Source organism: Zosterops lateralis, assembly GCF_965231275.1.
Source record: "Zosterops lateralis genome assembly, chromosome: 22".
Classification (NCBI taxonomy): Eukaryota; Metazoa; Chordata; class Aves; order Passeriformes; family Zosteropidae; genus Zosterops; species Zosterops lateralis.
This window is the reverse complement of record NC_139782.1, coordinates 1301643-1318487: the sequence shown is the minus strand read 5'-3', so window position 1 is coordinate 1318487 and position 16845 is coordinate 1301643. Positions and strand designations below refer to the sequence as shown.

General features: G+C 48.0%; 1 protein-coding gene across 3 annotated transcripts in view; it reads left to right on the top strand.

The window, feature by feature from the left end:
* Window positions 1-16845, top strand: part of UBR4 (ubiquitin protein ligase E3 component n-recognin 4) — a gene marked incomplete at its 5' end in the record, with an annotated part of 82483 nt that overhangs the window by 55412 nt on the left and 10226 nt on the right. For all 3 annotated transcript variants that reach the window (XM_083876649.1, XM_083876648.1, XM_083876647.1), the window contains 23 exons: window positions 72-200; window positions 910-1253; window positions 1983-2073; window positions 2439-2523; window positions 2689-2816; window positions 3514-3643; window positions 4146-4303; window positions 4752-4861; window positions 5387-5528; window positions 6182-6263; window positions 7173-7346; window positions 7759-7880; window positions 8757-8954; window positions 9085-9165; window positions 11372-11459; window positions 11843-11970; window positions 12389-12496; window positions 13149-13268; window positions 13917-14107; window positions 14413-14586; window positions 15058-15157; window positions 15968-16186; window positions 16428-16541. In XM_083876649.1, coding sequence (XP_083732775.1) covers window positions 72-200; window positions 910-1253; window positions 1983-2073; window positions 2439-2523; window positions 2689-2816; window positions 3514-3643; window positions 4146-4303; window positions 4752-4861; window positions 5387-5528; window positions 6182-6263; window positions 7173-7346; window positions 7759-7880; window positions 8757-8954; window positions 9085-9165; window positions 11372-11459; window positions 11843-11970; window positions 12389-12496; window positions 13149-13268; window positions 13917-14107; window positions 14413-14586; window positions 15058-15157; window positions 15968-16186; window positions 16428-16541 — 3216 coding nt within the window. The remainder of the gene's footprint in view (window positions 1-71; window positions 201-909; window positions 1254-1982; window positions 2074-2438; window positions 2524-2688; window positions 2817-3513; window positions 3644-4145; window positions 4304-4751; window positions 4862-5386; window positions 5529-6181; window positions 6264-7172; window positions 7347-7758; window positions 7881-8756; window positions 8955-9084; window positions 9166-11371; window positions 11460-11842; window positions 11971-12388; window positions 12497-13148; window positions 13269-13916; window positions 14108-14412; window positions 14587-15057; window positions 15158-15967; window positions 16187-16427; window positions 16542-16845) is intronic.

The window sequence follows — 16845 nt, the reverse complement described above, 5'->3', positions numbered from 1 at the left end:
TGCAGCTCTGCAGTTGTTATTTTTGCGTGGAGCCTCCATTTGTGATTCCTCTTGGCTTTCCCCCATTCCAGGATGAGTCGGGCAGCAGTGGAGGGATCAGTTCTACCTCAGCAAGTGTGAACAGGTACATCCTGCAGTTAGCCCAGGAGTACTGTGGGGACTGCAAGAACTCCTTTGATGAACTTTCCAAAATCATCCAGGTATGATGTGCTTTGGTTTGGATTTGGGTCAGGTCTTTATTAGAAAAAAAAAAGGTGTTGTCATTCTTCATTTAATGATATCATTAACAACAGGTGATCAGCTGCATATTTTCAGGGAAATAATAATTTCTAGAAACTATGTATTAATTAATAAAATTCCAGCTAGCTTGTGAAACTGGTTTTCTCAGCAGCTACATCATGGAGAGCAGGAGACTGAACAGATGGTTAATTAAAGAGAATTGAATTTTTGCATGTATCCAAGTGTTTGAAAACACACCAGTCTAAAAGGTGACCTATAGAAATGTTTTATAAATTAAATGCAATTATTTGTGTTCAACAAGTCACATAAACACTGGGAAACCTGATACATCATGAATGTCCTTTTGGCTGTGATATTTAAGCATATTGAATATATTTAGCTTCTTCTATAAAGAATAAATTACTCTGACTTACTCTGTCAATATTAATTAATAGTAAGGATTTGCTGCATTTCCAGTGTTACATTGCATGTAGTGTAAACAGCAGGGAGGATAACTGGGAATTAGGCTGAGATTCCTTTTGAATTTCCCAAGTCTGCCGTTCTCATGAAGGATTTGAAGTTTGGAAATACTTGCTTAAAAATATTTCTGCACAAAATTCACAGTGAAAATAACTTGTGATTGGGAGTGGCATTGTGTGCTGGCTCACAGTCCCTCATCTGTGTTCCCAGAAAGTGTTTGCCTCGCGGAAGGAGCTGCTGGAGTACGACCTACAGCAGCGCGAGGCAGCCACCAAGTCGTCACGCAGCTCGGCGCTGCCCACCTTCACGGCCAGCCAGTACCGCGCCCTGTCCGTGCTGGGCTGCGGCCACACCTCCTCCACCAAGTGCTACGGCTGCGCCTCGGCCGTCACGGAGCACTGCATCACCCTGCTGAGGGCCCTGGCCACCAACGGCGCCATCCGCCACATCCTGGTGGCCCAGGGCCTCATCCGGGAGCTCTTCGACTACAACCTGCGGCGGGGCGCGGCCACCATGCGTGAGGAGGTGCGGCAGCTCATGTGCCTCCTGACCAGGTGAGGGCTGCTCTGGGGACAGCCCCGTCCTTGGGAGCGATGCCTTGGGATTTCAGCTTTGATATTCTTCATGTATTTGTAACCCTGCAGTTCTTTAGTGTATAGCTTTAAACTCCACACACAGTGTCAGCTGCTCTTCTCCCATTTTGGTCAGACACAGCAATTCCTCTCCGGGCCTGGGAATCAAGGACACCTCACTGGCTCAGGCCCCTTCTGTAACCAAAACTAACCAAAAGTGAATTGGGGGGAGCAAACTTGGGGTAAATGACTTCATTACCTGAAGCTGCAATTGGAAGATTAACTCGCAATATGCAAATACACCAAAAAATGTGAAAACCTATGACCTATGGTTCATTTTTGGGTGTAGCTCCTGGGGGCTTCATCTGCCTGAAATGTACCTGAGGGCCCTTCAGTAAATACAAGCGCTTTTTATTCCCTTAATTTTATCTGGCCTCTGTTTTTAGGTAGTCCCAAAAAGACATCAGGAAAGCCCCCTCAGGAAGGGAAAACCTCTTAGGAGATGTTACTTTAGAATCACAAAGTGATCTGGCTTAGACAGACCTCAGAGACTCCCCAGTCCTATCCCCTGCCATGGGTGTCTCTTAGACCAGCACAGTGTAACCTCCAGCTCCCTGTGCATTTGTTACCAGCTGAGCTGAAATCCCAGGAGATTTTGGCAGTTAGTACAAGTAGAGCGTAACAGTGTTGTCTTTTTCCTCCTGGAATCAGGGACAATCCAGAGGCCACACAGCAAATGAATGACTTAATCATTGGGAAGGTTTCTGCGGCTCTGAAGGGACACTGGGCAAATCCAGACTTGGTAAGAGACTCCAGTGTTTCTCTGTTTCTTTGTTCTGCCCCTCTGCACTGCTGGTGTATTCTAATCATTGCATCTTCTCTCTTATGGTCTGTTTGTAAGGAAAAAAAATGAGTCTCAATAGGAAATGGCATAAATGTCTTTTAGTACAGTACAGCACAAAGTTTTGTGTACAGGTACATGCTGAAATTTCCTCAGGCAGTTCCCTGTCTTGGCTTTGCTTGTACCTCTCCAGCAGGTTACCAGTCACCCAAGTGTGCATGGGATTAAATTCACTTAGCTCCATGTGTTTTGAACCTGAGTTTATTAAAGATGAGAAGGCAGAAGGGACTGGGGCACCCCTAGAGCTCCAATACTCTGTGTTTCAGGCCAGCAGCCTGCAGTACGAGATGCTGCTGCTGACAGACTCCATCTCCAAGGAGGACAGCTGCTGGGAGCTGCGCCTGCGCTGCGGTGAGTGCAGACCCAGCCCAGGGCTTCATTCACAGTGCTGTGCCCACAGCCAGCACATGCAGCAGGATTTCCACCTCTAAACCATCCCAAGTGCTGTGTAGAGCTGTGCAGGTGTGTCCTGTCTGCAGCTCTCACAGGATAATGAGCACCTCTGTCTGCTTTCAGCTCTCAGCCTCTTCCTGATGGCCGTGAACATCAAGACTCCGGTGGTTGTGGAAAACATCACCCTCATGTGCCTGCGCATCCTTCAGAAGCTCATCAAACCACCTGCTCCAACCAGCAAGAAAAACAAGGTACTGCCTCAGAGGCTGAGCAAAACGTTGAGAATTTGCTGGTTGAAGTCTGACACACTGATCTCAGTGAGGAATTAGTTTGTAGGAAGCCAGGACTTGCTTTTCCTGGTCACTGTTCCTAGGGAAGCACAAGCCCTTGTGACTCTGGTCTTTACACACTGCAAATTACAGATGACTATTTCCTATTTTTCACTGGGTTTTGGTGACTCTGACCACAAGTGTTCAGGGTTTGCTCTTTCCCCCTCAGATCTGAGGCATGGGGAAAGCCACAGCTTGGTTACTTTAGACAGGCTTATGGTGCCTTCAGTGGCTTTGTAGAATCAAGTACCTAAATTTGATAGACTCAAGTACTTCTGACTCAGATTTTTAAATACAGAGCTACAGTTCTCATTAAAATATATTGATTGACTGCTATTAATTTTAATTTAGGATTAGATTTTCAGGAGAGAAGGTATTTTTCTGCTTTGATCTGCCTGTCTGATAACCACAAATGGATGTCAGAGATGCATTTACTGATTTCAGTAGAAACTGAAATATCCCTCATAGTCCACCATTAACAACCACTCTATTACCCTGCTGCTGTCCAAGAGCTGCATTTGCCTCTTCATGGCCCAGCCCCAGTGATTCACCTCAGGACTTGCTCCTGGGGAGCAGACTGTGGCTTTCTGAAGAATCACAGAGCTTTTTTATTTGTTAGGATGTGCCCATGGATGCTCTCACCACTGTGAAGCCTTACAGCAATGAAATCCATGCACAGGCTCAGCTGTGGCTCAAGAGGGACCCCAAAGCATCATATGAAGCTTGGAAGAAGTGCCTCCCTGCCAGAGGTAACTCCTATGCCTGTGACCACCTGGTGCAGTTCTGTGCAGGAACATGTGTCCCCAGATTTAATAAGGGATGTGCCTCTGTGGAGTTGTGTTGGCTTCTGTCCCATGACATCTGATACTGTCCTCACATTTAGCCCTTAGAGTTGTAGCACTGAAAAGCTGTAGCCTAGAAAAGGCTGTGTGCCTCAAACCCTAAGCAGAAAATGCTCTGTGCCCAAAGAGAATCAGGCAAAAATTTGAAAAATGAAACTTGTTTCTTATTTAAATTAGTACCACCCAGCTGGAAAGCTGGTGGAATTCCTTGAGAGAGGCCCCGGGATTTGCATGAGGCTTGGAATTGAGCGTGGCTCCAGATAGGAGTGAAAATGGCAGCAGAAGGAGATGGGAAGCACTCAGCTTCTCAGCTGGAGTTTGGCGAGTTCCAGTAAGAAGACAAAAATACTCTTGCACTTTGCAGTTCATAACTGCTGACAGTTCTCTTGGGCTCTGCTCAATATTGCAGGTGCAGATGCCAACGGGAAAACTCCTAGCAAAGCTGAGCTTCACCAGCTCTACTTGTCAGAAAAATACGTCTGGAAGTGGAAGCAGTTCATGAGTCGCCGTGGGAAGAGAACTTGTCCTCTGGATCTCAAGCTGGGACACAACAATTGGCTGCGACAGGTAAAGGTGGGGAGGGCCGCAGGGCAGGGCTCAGTCACACAGTGTAGGTGGTTTCCTGCAGTTCCTGTGCAGGGGTGGCTGGCACTCACTGCCTCTAATTCCAAGTCAGGTTTGCAGCTGTGTTCCTTTAGAAATGCTTCATCAGGCTTTCATCTGGGAGTCTGTGGGTTCTTAAACTCTGACCCTTTGATTGCCACGGGGTTCCTGCCTGCCTAATGAGCTGCACTTCTGAGGGTCCTGGACCAAAGCTTTGCTTCTGGTGTGTGTGGGTTAGCAGGTCACCCACACCAGGCACTCTTGAAACACTTTGGTGCTGAGCAGAGCAGGAATTGTCACAGAACCCAGTGTTGGGGGAACAAGAAAATGCTGCCCTGATGTGCCTTTTGTGAGCTGTCACAAGTTCATGTGTGCCCATCGGTGTGACCTGCCTTTTCCTGCCTGTGCCCAGGTGCTGTTCACTCCTGCCACCCAGGCTGCCAGGCAGGCTGCCTGCACCATCGTGGAGGCCCTGGCCACCATCCCCAGCAGGAAACAGCAGGTCCTCGATCTCCTCACCAGGTATTCCTGTGCTGCCACTCCTGGCAGCTCCACGAGTATTTGTCTTCAATTCCCATCAGAATCTCTCCCTCCTTGCAGCTTTTCTCACACCTCTCCCTTGTATACCTGTAGTTCAGGGTCTTTTTGAGCTGGATTTTTAAACTTAATTAGCTGGGAGGGTATAGATTTAGGGAGAGTTGGGGTTTGCTGCCTGGCAATGAGCTCTTGCCTGTACTCTTTCCAGAAGTAAGGATCAGCTGTTCAGCTGCGTGGCCAACATTTCCCCTGCCTCTTCAACAGAATAATGGGGTAAACTCTCTTCCAGCTGCTGTGACATAATGTGCTCCAGCTCATGCTGATAGCACAGTCAACTCCTTTTTGGGACAAATACCAATTTAGCCAGCAAGTAATGAATATAAGTGATGCTGTTAGCAAGGACAAGAGGATGGATTTCTGGAGGCCTTTGCTTCCTTTCCACAGCATCCTTAAGCTGGAATGCCTTTTGTTGCTGTGAAGGGGTTGTCAGCTTGTGTTTCTCTTTCACAGCTACCTGGATGAGCTGAGCATTGCTGGTGAATGTGCTGCTGAGTACCTAGCCCTGTATCAGAAACTCATCAAACCTGCCCACTGGAAGGTGTACCTGGCAGCCAGAGGGGTTCTGCCCTACATTGGCAGCCTCATCACTAAGGTATGGGTTTGTGTGCAGGAAATGACCTGTTAGCTTGGCTTTTTTTTCTTTTTGAAATTCCATCCCTTTGTTCAGTGCCCTGTTGCTGACCCTGCCAGGGTTCTCAAGTTCACACTTTAGTGCTGTTAGCTCTGAACAGAGGGAGCCACGGGGGTTTTAGCCCCAGCTGGAGAATTCCTCAGCATTTTAATTAACTGCTCTGGGATTGTAAATATTGCTGCACTGCCTTGGCACCAGGTCAGAGCTGGAAGCTGTTGTGCAGCCCCCAGGCTGGACTCTTGAGAGCCCTGAGGGACAGGGAAGGATCAGATGTGCTGCCATTGCTGGAGAAATGGGAATTACAGCCTTTGGAGAAGCAGCACTCTGAGTTTGCAGTGTTCAGAGTGGTGTGAGCTTTCTGTGGGGGTCCCTGCTGCACTCCAAAGAGACGGGTGACACTCTCCATAGCAGTGGTGGCAGGAAGGTGCAGAGAGAAAATGAGGGGGATATTTGTGGCAGTTTCTCTCTCCTTTCCCCCTCCCTGCTGTTACAGTTGTGCTTTCTCTGTGCCTGGCTCAGTTTCTGTGCTGAGTTCCTTTGCAGCCTGTGTTAGACACTCCAGTGGTTGTTGGCCTTGCAGGGTCTTGGCCTAACAGGCTGTTAATTATTTTCAGGAAATAGCTCGTTTGCTCGCCTTGGAGGAAGCAACACTCAGCACGGATTTGCAGCAGGGATATGCCCTGAAGAGTCTCACAGGTATTCAGTGGGCCTGCAGCAGAGTTAGAGCTGGGGGATCACTGTTCTCTAACAGCCTGTGGCAGGATTTCAGAGAGATCTCATTCAGTTGTGCTTCCATTGTCAACTGGATTTTTGCCATCGATTAGCACTTAATCTCTAAATGGATTTTTCCATATTTTTTTGTGGTCAGTAAGAGTTTTTAGCTGAACTGTGGTAACATACCAGGCAAGCTTCATCATTTCACTTTATTATATTGTACAGTCCTGGCACCACTGTAAATGCTGCTGCTTTATTCCTACCTGTTGTTCCTACCTCCCTATTCTATGAGAGCTTTTTTTCATCTTCTAGGGTGTATACCCTTTTACAAAAATTTGTTGGAAAGGGACATACCTCATGAACTAGCTCATTGTTTTTTGTATCCTCTTTCACATTCTTCAGCCCTTAGTGGGTGAATCTATAAAGCCTGGCTTCTTGCAAGAAGCAGCATGTTGATCAGTGTGTCATGGGAAAGAATCCTTGTGTTTGCTGATTCTTTACTTTATTGTAGGAGTGACCAGTTTGGTGATGTCACTGATAAGTCATTTCACATCATCAGAGGTATTAGAAGTATTACAAGAGGAGCAATCATCTACTTTTGGAAGAGCTTGCAACAGAAAAAATGCCAAAGAGTGCAGAATTTTGTATCAAGCACACAGGAAGCTCCTTAGGCCCTTTCCTCATTCCCAAACCATTTTTCATATTTTTCAATTTACAAGCCAAGCCAAAGCTTTTGCCTCCAACCACTCAGTTCACAGGAGTTAGCTTTAAACCATAGGCTGATGGGAGCTAGAACAAGCCATTTTTATGATACTGTGCCCTATTTGCTGCTATGAAATTTAAAAATCCAATTCTCTCACACCTTTTCCCCGAATTTCTGTGGCTTTCTAGGTCTTCTTTCTTCCTTCGTGGAGGTGGAGTCTATCAAACGGCACTTCAAGAGCCGGCTGGTGGGCACGGTGCTCAATGGGTACCTGTGCCTGAGGAAGCTGGTGGTGCAGAGGACAAAGCTGATTGATGAGACCCAGGACATGCTGCTGGAGATGCTGGAGGACATGACAACAGGTAAAACCACCTCTGTTCCATAAATCCAGCCTTGGGATCAACCAAGATGGAAAAGCAGAACAGCCACACAAAGAACTTTTCTAAATGACTGCTATAATCAGGGGGGTTTATGGCTGCCAGTATTTTCTGTTGGCACAGAGCAGTTGAATAGCATTCCTAGTTCCACCTCTTCTTTTCCAGGAATCTCTGCCTCCTCATTTTTATGGGGCTGTTTTACTGCAGCCCAGCCATGCAGAGGCTTTCCTAGTAACCCTTCCAATAAATACCTTCCATCTTTCACAGAATGGATTTGCAGAAGAAGAGAGCAGCAAAGTGTGGGGCTGAGCACAAGGATTTACTGCATGTGCTGAGTTAAAGTGGAATCTATAAAATTGACTGCAGTGTCCATTTCAAAGCTTCCTTTTTTTGGCAGGCACAGAGTCAGAGACCAAGGCGTTCATGGCCGTGTGCATAGAGACTGCCAAGCGTTACAGCCTCGATGACTACAGGACCCCGGTGTTCATCTTCGAGAGGCTCTGCAGCATCATCTACCCTGTGAGTGGGCCAGGCTCACACTGCCTGAACACAGCCTGGAATGCTTTGGGAGAGGACTTAAAGATTGTCCAGTCCCACCCTCTGCCATGGTAGCAACACCTTCCATGATTCCAGGATGCTCCAAGCCCTGGGCAACCCAGGTTTGGACACCACCAGGGATCCAGGGGCAGCCACAGCTTCTCTGGGCACCCTGTGCCAGGGCCTCCCCACCTCACAGGGGAGAATTTCTTCTCAATATCTTACCTAAATTTCCCCTCTTTCATTTTGAACCCATTCTCCCTTGTCCTGTCACTCCAGTTTGTGATGAAAAGTCCCTCCCTGGCTTTCCTGTAGCTCCTTCAGACCCTGGAATGTGTTATGGGGTCTCCACACAACCTTCTCCTCTCCAGGCTGAACATTCCCAACTCTCCCAGCCTGTCTCCACAGGGGAGGTGCTCCAGTCCTCTGAGCAACTCCATGGCCTCCTCTGCACTTGCTCCAACAGTTTCATGTCCTTTTTTTGTTGAGGGTCACCAGAACTGTGTGCAGTGCTTCCAGTGGGGTCTCATGATAGAGGAGGAGAATCACCACCAACCACCTCTGGCAACCCTAGATCTGGTTCCTTTTTCCCAGGAACAGCAGTGTCTGCAGTCAGGATTCACCATTAGCCAGTGTAGACCTGGATACACAATCCCAGTGTATCCCATTTGGGAGGGTTGCTGTTCAAGGTCCATGAGGAATTTGGTTACTGAATAATCCTGGCCATCCTCTGAGTGTGGCCTGCAGAGCAGATGGGGAAAGGACTGAAGGTTTAGGAACATTCTCCCATAAAAATGCAAGAATGGGAGCATGGTTAGGGAAAACCTTATTCACTCTGTCCCTGCTGCTGCTCTTTAGGAGGAGAATGAAGTCACTGAGTTCTTTGTCACTCTGGAGAAAGATCCCCAGCAGGAAGACTTCCTGCAGGGCAGGATGCCAGGGAATCCCTACAGCAGTAATGAGCCTGGCATTGGGCCTCTCATGAGGGACATCAAGAACAAGATCTGTCAAGACTGTGACCTGGTGGCTCTGCTGGAGGATGACAGTGGGATGGAGGTGAGAGTTTCTGGAGGTGGGGATTTCTTGCACAGACCTGTGGGATGCTGGTTTTGGGCAGCTGGTGGTTGCTGGGGTGGTGATGTAACAACCTGAGCTTGTTCTTGACTTGTTCTTCTCTCCCTTTCAGCTTTTGGTGAACAACAAGATCATCAGTCTGGATCTGCCAGTGGCTGAGGTCTACAAGAAGGTGTGGTGTCCCACAAACGAGGTGTGTGTTACCTTTGTACAAGTTAACAGCACAGAGCACCCGTCCTTCACATCAACAAAAAAAACTGGAGAAGAATCAAAATCACACGAGTCAGGATTTATTTCCTGGCATTTAATTGATTGGGTGTAACTGCTCAGTACCTTTTGGTGCTCTGTTAGGACAGATTGTGCATGGCCCTGCAACGTGAGTGAGTGCAGAGCACTGCCCCAGGTGAGCTGTGTCCTGTGTCACGTGTGACTCCTGAGGAACAACCTTCCCTGTGTTCCCCTGGGGAGAGCTGAACGTTATCACTGCCTTTCAGAGCACATTTCACACTCCATCTGCACACGAGGGTTGTGTGTGTGTACACACAGGGACACCAGATTGCTCCATCAGTCTGTGCTTCGGGGATGAGCCCAAGTTATTTATGCACAGAGCGTCCAATGGTTCTTCATATTTGCAGTTCTGCTCTTGTGTTTTTTATCAGGATCTCAAGCACTTGACAAATTCATCCTTTTTTTGCTTTTCATAGTATGTGTTGTGTGTTTTTCACATGAAGAAATGGACCCAGCAGTCTTAAGGGTCCGGTCCCACCATGTCATACTAAGCTTGTTCCAGAGGTGGATGTGGTCCAGAACAAGCTCTTCCCTTCTTTCCTTGTAGCCACTAAAATAAACTCCCACTGACACCATCAGACTCAAGCTTACCCACTGCAAATATGTTTTTAGAGGCACTTGAGATCATAAAACAAGACTGATTTGCCCAGCGTTTCTTGGTCATTCCTCATTTCCTCCTAGCCTCAAATCACCTTTGAAACCTCAGTTACCTGAAACCATTTGTGGGAAGAATTCAAACAAAGTGCCACTTAGCAGTGAATGATGATAAAATGGCTCTCACTGAGCTTTGTGGCAGTAACAAAACCTTCAGTACTGCAAAATCAAGCCCAAACCTCAAGACTGATGATTTTTAGCAAGGTACCAACTTGGAAAGGGAGATGAGGTGCTGGTGTTAATCTGTGAGCTCTGATTTGAATTCTGATCATGTCACTCACTGGTGGAAATGATCCCCCTGCTGCCCCTGGGAGCAGTGAGGAGTGTTCCCGTGGGATGCTGGGCTGGAGCTGGTGTGCAGCTCTCCCGGGAAGCAGCTCTGCTGGTGAAAAGCAGAGTTTGCTCAGCATTCCTGTGGAGAACAGCTTTCATCTGTCTTCCTTTGTGAGCACCTCCTGGAGCCGCAGCTCCCATCCCTGGAAGCGACAGGCGCACAAGAAACGCAACCTCAGGCCCCTTTTTGTTTCCCTTGTCTCTCAGTGGCTTTTTTTGTTCATCTGCCGTTTTACCAGGGCCCCTGTGGTGTTAATTGCTGGTCGCCAGCGTGGCCTTTGAGCAGATCTTCCCCCCGGGGTTTTCCCTGTGCTTATGTATTTGCTGTGACATTAAGCACTGCTTATTCCACATTAGGCTTAGCACGATCCCTGACAGGTTTTCTCTTGCAAGGTCTCCTGCTCCCAAATCTGGGATTTTTCTTTTCTGCTTTTTATTCAGACCTATGGATTAAAAATGGAAAGTTTCATGATATGCTGTCAGTATTTCCAGCTGGAAATGCATCTGGAAAACTGTCCCTTTCTCAGGGTAAAAGCACAGCTTTTTGGCTGTATCATTCCGGTGATGTAGTATCTTACTGAAAGCTCATTAAATTGCCTTTTACTCCTCTTCCATTTGCCATCACTGCAGATTTTATCTGTTTGAAAGCTTTCATCCAATTAGCCTGTCCTGCTTCATTTCCTGGACTGTGCCTCTTCCCTGTATTTTCCAGGTATGCTGTGCCATACCCTCGGAGCAGAGGTTGCCATTTAAAGTAGGTGTTCCTCTGCAGATGAACCCATTTTCCTTGGCTGCATCTTTGCTGGTGCTAAAGCAAACCTGGAGGAGGTGGAAGGAGGAAGAGAATGTTTATTACCAGCCTGTCAATTAACTGGCAATGCCAAGAAAAGCTGGGCAGACCAAGGGATGAGTTACTGATATTTTTTCAGGTGGCTCTACTGTTGTTTTTAATTTATCTCAGGAAGGGGAGAATGAGGGAGTGAAAGGTTTCCCTGTGTTCCCATCCTCAAGTGAAACAGCACGAGGGAGAGCTGGGGCTGGAATGTCTGTACACACTGCAACCAGAACCAGGCTTGTGTACAAATGCCCAGAGACAGAATTAATAAAAAGCTCTGCTCTTGCAGGGGGAGCCCATGAGGATCATTTACCGCATGCGGGGGTTACTGGGAGATGCAACGGAGGAATTCATCGAGTCCCTCGACTCCACCACTGGTAATGCATTTGTCTGCTGAAAGCTGGGATTAGATTTGAAATCTGAGGTTTGCTGCAGAGCAATGACAATATTATCCTCACAGCAGTGAGCTTAAAGTTGATTGACGTTGCTTTTGCTGCATTTACCTGCCTCACCTCGAGTGAAGGAGGATTTTAACAACGCTTTAAAGCTGTGCTTCAAATGTGAGCACTTGCTTGGCATGGGGACCATTCTGCCCAGCCCTTCTTCATATTCCTGCTCTTAATTCTTTTCAAATTCAATACAACTGAAGTGACTTGAATTGCTGGTAAATGTGCTGCTCTGCTCTCCATTTCTGCTTCCACTGCATGAGCGTGCCCCACTGTGGTTGCTCCTGTCCTCACCACTTGTGTCTGTCCTGCAGATGAGGAGGAGGATGAGGAAGAAGTATACAAGATGGCAGGGGTGATGGCCCCGTGTGGAGGCCTGGAGTGCATGCTCAACAGACTGACTGGCATCAAGGACTTCAAACAGGGCCGACACCTCTTAACCGTGAGTCTCCCTTTGGCTCTGGGGTCAGGAGTTATGGGGTGGGAAATTCCACAGACATCCCTGAGGTTAGACAATCACCCTTGAGCTGGAGCAGTTCTTTCCCTCTCCCTTTCCTCTTGGTTAACATTTCCTTACAAAACTTGAAATGTGTAGAACCTGATGAGTTGGTGAGACTAAATCCTGTCTTGCTGGAGGGATTGTTTTTTGCCTTGGCCTTACCTGAAAACCAAAGCTGTGCTAAGATGTAGATATAGATACAGATATAGATATAGATATAGATGTAAAAATCTGGGGTGTACTGTACCCCAGAAGTCTGGAGATCCAAGTGTATTATTGTATTAGACTATTACTTTAGTTTCAGCAAAATCCGCCCTTTTTGTGAAGGTACCACAGAGAATCCCTTTGCTGTATTTTGTAGGTGCTGTTAAAACTCTTCAGTTACTGTGTGAAGGTGAAAATAAACCGGCAGCAGCTGGTCAAGCCAGAGATGAACACTTTGAATGTCATGCTGGGAACTCTCAACTTGGTAAAGACAACTTGGACTTCCAGAAGCGTCTTATTCCATGGATTCCAATGAATTTAAGCTACTTCTGATTGCACTGCTGCCTTGTGACAATTTTGGGAGATGGGAAATATTGCTGTGCTGGCACTGCAAATTATCCTTTGGATGTTCCTTGTCTGTTGTGGGTGCAAGTGTGGGGGGCAGTTAAATCAGCTGGTGTTCCAGGGATAGTCTTCAGGGTTCTTCTTGCCACCTTAAACCAGCTCCTGCTGGTGTTCCAGTACCTCTTCCCACCTCAAATCAGTGACTTACTGCTGGTGTTCCAGGGACTGCTCCCACCTCAAACCAGTTCCTGCTGGTGTTCCAGGGACTGCTCCCACTTTAAACCAATGCCTGCTGATGTTCCCCTGAGTGCTCCCACCTCAAACCAGTGACTGCTGGTGTTTCAGTGCCTCTTTCTACCTCACACCAGTTCCTGCTGGTGTTCTAGGGACTGTTCTCACCTCAAACCAGTGACTGCTGGTGTTCCAGAGTCTACTCCCACCTCACACCAGTTCCTGCTGGCATTCCCCTGAGTGCTCCCACCTCAAACCAGTTGCTGCTGGTGTTCCAGTGCCTCTTTCCACCTCAAACCAGTTGCTGCTGCTGTTCCCCTGAGCACTGCCATCTCTTTCAGGCTCTGGTGGCTGAGCAGGAGAGCAAGGACAGCGGGGGAGCAGCAGTGGCAGAGCAGGTGCTCAGCATCATGGAGATCATTCTGGATGAATCCAACGCGGAACCTCTGAGCGAGGACAAGGTGAGTGCCAGGGCTCCTTTCCCTGGGATTCAAGGCTTGTGCACCCCTGCTCACAGGGATGCTGAGGGGAATGCTGATGGAGTCTGACGCTCATTACACTTCTGGCAGGTCTAGGCATGCCTTGGGGAAGGGCTTGAGAAGGGCCCTGAACCAAAAGCACTGCAAGGCTGCGTCAGGATGAGTCTTGCATGGTTGGGAGAGGGTTGTTACAAGGCACTGCTTGGATCCTTTCCTTCCTGCTTTGGGCACAGGCCAGGGAGAGACAAGAAAAGACACAGCTTGGCCTTGTTTTTTGGAGTGTTTTTATATGTGTTGAAAGCATGATTGATTTTCCATCTAATTGAGAGTAAAACTGTATCTCAGCTAGACTGAGAACAAGAAGAGCTTCTCAATCATCTTTTGAAGCTGTGGGTGGACAGGAATCTGGTGTGCTTTGGGTTGGAATTATTAGACTTTTGTCTGGAAAATGCTTTGACAGTAGGTGGAATAAGGCAGGTGTCAGCTGTAGGGGTTGGTACAGCCATTCCTTGAGACCTTTGGGAACGAGGCTGGGTTTTATTTTTATCATGGGCTACCCCTTCACAACTGGAGTAGCCCAGAGCGAGAGACTTACTCCTGAATGTAAATCCTGCTGCTCTTCGTTCACAGGGCAACCTCCTCCTCACAGGGGACAAGGACCAGCTGGTGATGCTGCTGGACCAGATCAACAGCACCTTTGTGCGCTCCAACCTGAGTGTGCTGCAGGGGCTGCTGCGCATCATCCCCTACCTGTCCTTCGGGGAGATGGAGAAGATGCAGATCCTGGTGGATCGTTTCAAGCCCTACTGTAACTTTGATAAGTACGTGGGCACAGTTCAGCTAAAAGCACCTAAAATCCATTGTACTCACACATCTCTGCCTTTATTTCCTCACTGATGCTACTCCAGTGTAATGCCAGGCTTCAGCTTCATTTCCTCTTTCATTTCTAAGTAATTTTTGAAAGAAGTAAGTGAGCTCTAGCTCGAGAAATAGGTGTTCAGAGAATATTTTGAGGTGAGTGGGGCCTGAGTAGCTTTTCTGAATCTCTGAGCTGGGGCAGTACCTCATTCAGTGGTAATGTCAGTGAGAATTACAGGCAGAGTTACCATTTCTTCTCTTTGTTCAGGTATGATGAGGAGCACAGTGGAGATGATAAAGTTTTCCTGGACTGCTTCTGTAAAATAGCAGCAGGAATAAAGAACAACAGCAATGGCCATCAGCTGAAAGATCTCATCCTGCAGAAGGGGATTACACAGAATGCCCTGGATTACATGAAAAAGCATATTCCCAGTGCAAAGAAGTAAGAGTCACTATTTAATGTGTGTGGTTAATGTGTGTGGCTGTCCTGGACATCCTCCTCATCCCATTAACACAATCTCCCAAGAAATCCATGAAAAAGAGCCCATTCAGAGCTGTGTTGCAGAAGTCTGGTGAGGCAGTGCACGTATAGAGATGAGCTAAAAAGCCTGAAATCTTCCCATTTGATACCCATCCAAGCTGATTTCTTGGATATCTCAATCTTTGTGTTTCCTGCCTCTTCCCTCCTGTTACACAGCAACAGAGTTTTTGCTGTTGGTGGCCAACTCATGAACACAAATCCCCAGGCTCAGAGCTGGCACTGTGGCTGTGCACAGCATGGGAGTGGGAGTGTGACTGTCCCTTCATTAATGAGCTGATGAGGGACACCAGGGAGGGAGTGTTCTCTGCAGCCTGGAGCTGTGCTGCTGGCTGGGAGACTCCCCTCAGCTGCTGGCTTTTGTTTTCCATGCAGTTTGGATGCAGACATATGGAAGAAGTTTTTATCTCGACCAGCACTTCCTTTTATCCTGCGCCTGCTCCGAGGCCTTGCGACGCAGCACCCTGCAACACAGGTGAGGCCAGGGGGCTGTGCCTGCAGTGTCACTCTGCTCTGGGCTGGAGCTGAAGATTAATCCTCTAAGAGTTGGTTCTACACTGATTTTCGTTGGGTTTTGTTTTGTCATCCTCATCATAGTTGGAACAGTTTTGCTCACAGCTTTTCTCTGCCAGAAGGTGTTGTTTCTAGTCTGAAGGGAATTCTCTTTGGGGAGTAAAGCAGAGAGAAAATCCAGTTCTCCTGAGCTTACCTGTTATAAGAATGTGAAAGCCTGTTGGGAATATCATACTAGGCATAGGTGTGGAAGCTATTCAGGTATTCCCTGGGCAAGTTCTGCCTTTGCAGAGCATCCTGAGTTTTGTGTTTCACATGACAAGACTGGGAACATGACTTTGTGTCTTTGTCCTGATGCCTTGAGCCTCTGCTGGGCAGCTTCAGGCATCATGTGGAAAAGTCAGAGATTCTGACTTCAGTATTCTGATTCCTCCTCCTGTGTGGTGTGAGATTGACACACCAATGTGAAGAGAAGGTAATTATTGATAAGCTCCTCAGGACGTGATTGTTGGTGTTTGAAGGCATCAAGACAATGTCTTATCATAAAATAAATGTTTTATCCAGCATCCCCATCTGAGCTCCTGATAATGACCAGTGGAGAGGCAAATTGCCCCAGTCTTACACACAGTTTCTGGGGCCCAGGAGCATTAAAAAAGGAAGGAACACTTGTTGCAGCTCAGTGCTCTGCCCAGCTGTCCCTGTGGGATTAGAGGGGACACTCACTGTCCCGAGTCCCCTTTTCCTGAGCAGTGCTGTGTTCCCATGCCCACAGGTGCTAATAGGAACAGACTCCATCACCAACCTGCACAAACTGGAGCAGGTGTCGAGTGATGAAGGGATTGGGACATTGGCAGAGAACCTCCTGGAGGCCCTGAGGGAGCACCCCGAGGTGAACAAGAAGATCGACGCTGCGCGGAAGGAGACGCGCGCTGAGAAGAAGAGGATGGCCATGGCCATGAGGCAGAAGGCCCTGGGCACCCTGGGCATGACGGTAAATGATGGGTGCGCTGGTCCTTTAGGGGCTTTTCTTCCTGCCTTGCCCAAACTGCCTCAGCAGGAAGTGTGTAAAGTGATTTATTGATGGATATTGCAGAGCTCCAGCCCCTGGTTTGCCTGGTGCTGCCAGGAGGGAACACAGCTGCTGGGAGATGGGATGGGCATTCCAGTGCCAGTGGTGGGCCTGGTGTGGTTTGTCATCCTTTTTAACCTGCTGGGGCTTTTCTCTCTTGCAGACAAATGAGAAGGGCCAGGTGGTGACCAAGACTGCGCTGCTTAAACAGATGGAGGAGCTGATAGAGGAACCAGGACTGACCTGCTGCATCTGCCGGGAAGGATACAAGTTCCAGGTAGTGGGAGCTAAAAGTTCTGGGTGGTGAGAGCTAAAAGTTCCAGGCAGTGGGAGCTAAGAGTTCCAGATAATGGGAGCTAAAAGTTCTGGGTAATGGTGGTAGGAGATTCAAGTTCTAGGTGAAGGGAGGCACATATTCAGAGCCCTCTCAGCTCCTAAGGGGACTTGCCAGTAGCTGGTTGCACAAGTGCTGGCACTGGAAAATCGGGAAGTCTCAGGCTTGGTTCTTGGGATCAGTAATTCCAGAGGTGGCTGGGAAGTGGAAGTGTGTTTTCAGTGAAAGCTGGAGAAACACAGGGTCA